Below are 2079 nucleotides of genomic sequence, written 5' to 3'. Positions count from 1 at the left end.
ACTCTCATGTCAAATCTGATTTCTTTAGCATATTTCTCGAAGTTGGTTGTTAGTTCTCAGAGTGTCCCTACAGCTACTGGAGTGATAGACACTCTCCTCATAGTCCGCATTCTTGCAATTTCGTCTTTTAGTAGTCTGTACTTTTCAATCTTTTCTAGTTTCTCGTCACTTATACCTACATCGCCAGGTATTGCAGTATCTATGATCTTGGTTTCCTTCTTTCCTCTATTTACCACAATATCTGGTCTCCGAGCCTCGCGTAGGCAGTCACATTGGACGGCAAAATCCTACAGTATCTTATTTCTTTATTACCCACGAGGGGCTAAACATAGAGGGGACAAACAAGGACAGACAAAGGAGTTAAGTTGATTATATCGACCCCAGTGCGTAACTGGTACTTAATTTATCGACCCTGAAAGGATGAAAGGCAAAGTCGACCTCGGCGGAATTTTAACTCAGAACGTAACGGCAGACGAAATACCGCTAAGCATTTCGCTCGTCGTGCTAACGTTTCTGCCAGCTCACCGCCTTATCCCACAGTATCTTATGTTCCTTGTTCTCGGTGATTCCTTCTAGTTCATGTTCGTACCATTTCCGTGCTCTGTTCAGGCCGCACTTTTTACATAGTCTCCTGTGGACGAACTTAACCACATTATCGTACCTCCAGTTGTAATGCTTTTGGTCCAGCTTGCTACACTCACAATATGTAAGATTGTTTCGTTTCTGCTGCCATACATCCTACAGAGGGGCGATTTGCTATTCCTATCTATTTGGAACTTGGTCTAATTAGGTCTCAGAGCTTGTTCTTGGTCGCTGCATATCAATGCCTCAGTGCATCCTTTCAAATCACTTTTACCTAGCCATCCCTAAGTGTTGGTTTGTCTTTTCCTTCGATTTCTCTGAGGTTTTGCCCATGGAGTGATTTCATTTTCCAGTTATTTACTCTTTCTTCTTCATTACGTTTCATAAATATTTGTAGGTGCATCGCATTTTCGGTAGGTATTATATTGTTAATTCTAACAGCAACAAGCTAAGATTCATTCTGCTGCTTAATGTACCAACCCTGACTGTTCTTCTCGTTGACAATACAGATTTTGCATCCTATGCGACCTCTTCCACCCCTGTTTCCGGGCACATACAGTCTGTCAGTATCGCTTTTGGGGTGTAGCTCCTTGTTAATTGTCCTCCCATTTCTAGTTTTCCTGTCCATTTCTTCAAGTTCGTTCTTTGTCCACCTAACAACACCTGCGCCGTATTGCATTAAGAAAACGCCCCGTGTGTTGATTGCTCTGATTTTGTGTTTTTTCTATTGAGTCTACTTTCCATAATTAATCAAAGTGGATTTACTCTACTTTGAAGGATTTCACGGGACACTTCGTATAATTAACTTGGTTCTTCTGAGATATTCTCGCCAAGAGATTTCCTTCTTATCATTTTCCTTGATTTTGTCGTATTCTAAAATCCCCAGATATATTCATTAGTCTCCCTATGCTTGATTTTCCCGCTGACGGGTAGCTCTGCACCATCAGACGACATTACTTTGTCTCTTTGTATTATAAGCATACCAAACATTTTAGTCTCAAATTCCTTTCCGATATCCTTACTGAATATCTGCACTGTTGAAACTAGGCCATACATTTCACGTTCGGCCTTTCTAAAGATTTTAAAATCATCCATATAGAACAGATGATTTAATTTTCCTCCACATTTCAAGGTGTACCCCGATGTCACTTTCCGTAGTATCTGTGCGAGGGCTGTCATACAAATCACAAACATCAATGGTGATAGGCTATCTCCTTGAAATATGCCTTTCTTCATGTTAAACGTCGCCAAATATTTTCTACATGAAGTTAACTCTGTATTCTAGTTTTCATTCATCTCCTAATAAAATTTGATGTTATCAGATACCTGTACCAGCTCAAGACTTTCCAAAATCCAGGAATGGAGAACCATGTCCTACGATTTCTTATAATCGATCAAGGCCCAGACTAGTAGGTATTTTCTTACAGTCGTTCAGTACTAATCAGTCTATCAGGAGTTGGTCTTTTGTCCCTCAACTTTTCCTTCCGCACCCTTTCT

The 2079-nt window shown here is 40.5% G+C and overlaps 1 protein-coding gene across 1 annotated transcript; it reads right to left on the bottom strand.

Annotated features, from left to right (window-relative positions):
- Window positions 1–1455: 1455 nt before the first annotated feature.
- Window positions 1456–1818, bottom strand: LOC149132897 (uncharacterized). Its single transcript, XM_089361313.1, has one exon. The coding sequence runs from the start codon at window positions 1816–1818 to the stop codon at window positions 1456–1458; it is 363 nt and encodes a 120-aa protein (XP_089217439.1).
- Between the last annotated feature and the right edge of the window lie 261 nt (window positions 1819–2079).

The sequence above is a fragment of the Octopus bimaculoides genome, chromosome 13 (assembly GCF_046866305.1).
Source record: "Octopus bimaculoides isolate indiv1 chromosome 13, ASM4686630v1, whole genome shotgun sequence".
Classification (NCBI taxonomy): Eukaryota; Metazoa; Mollusca; class Cephalopoda; order Octopoda; family Octopodidae; genus Octopus; species Octopus bimaculoides.
The sequence above is the reverse complement of the archived record's forward strand: the minus strand, read 5'-3'. Positions and strand labels throughout refer to the sequence as shown.

Bases quoted from the DNA above. Each gene is read 5' to 3' on its own strand.
- LOC149132897 (XM_089361313.1), bottom strand. From the start codon at position 1,818: ATGAAGAAAGGCATATTTCAAGGAGATAGCCTATCACCATTGATGTTT.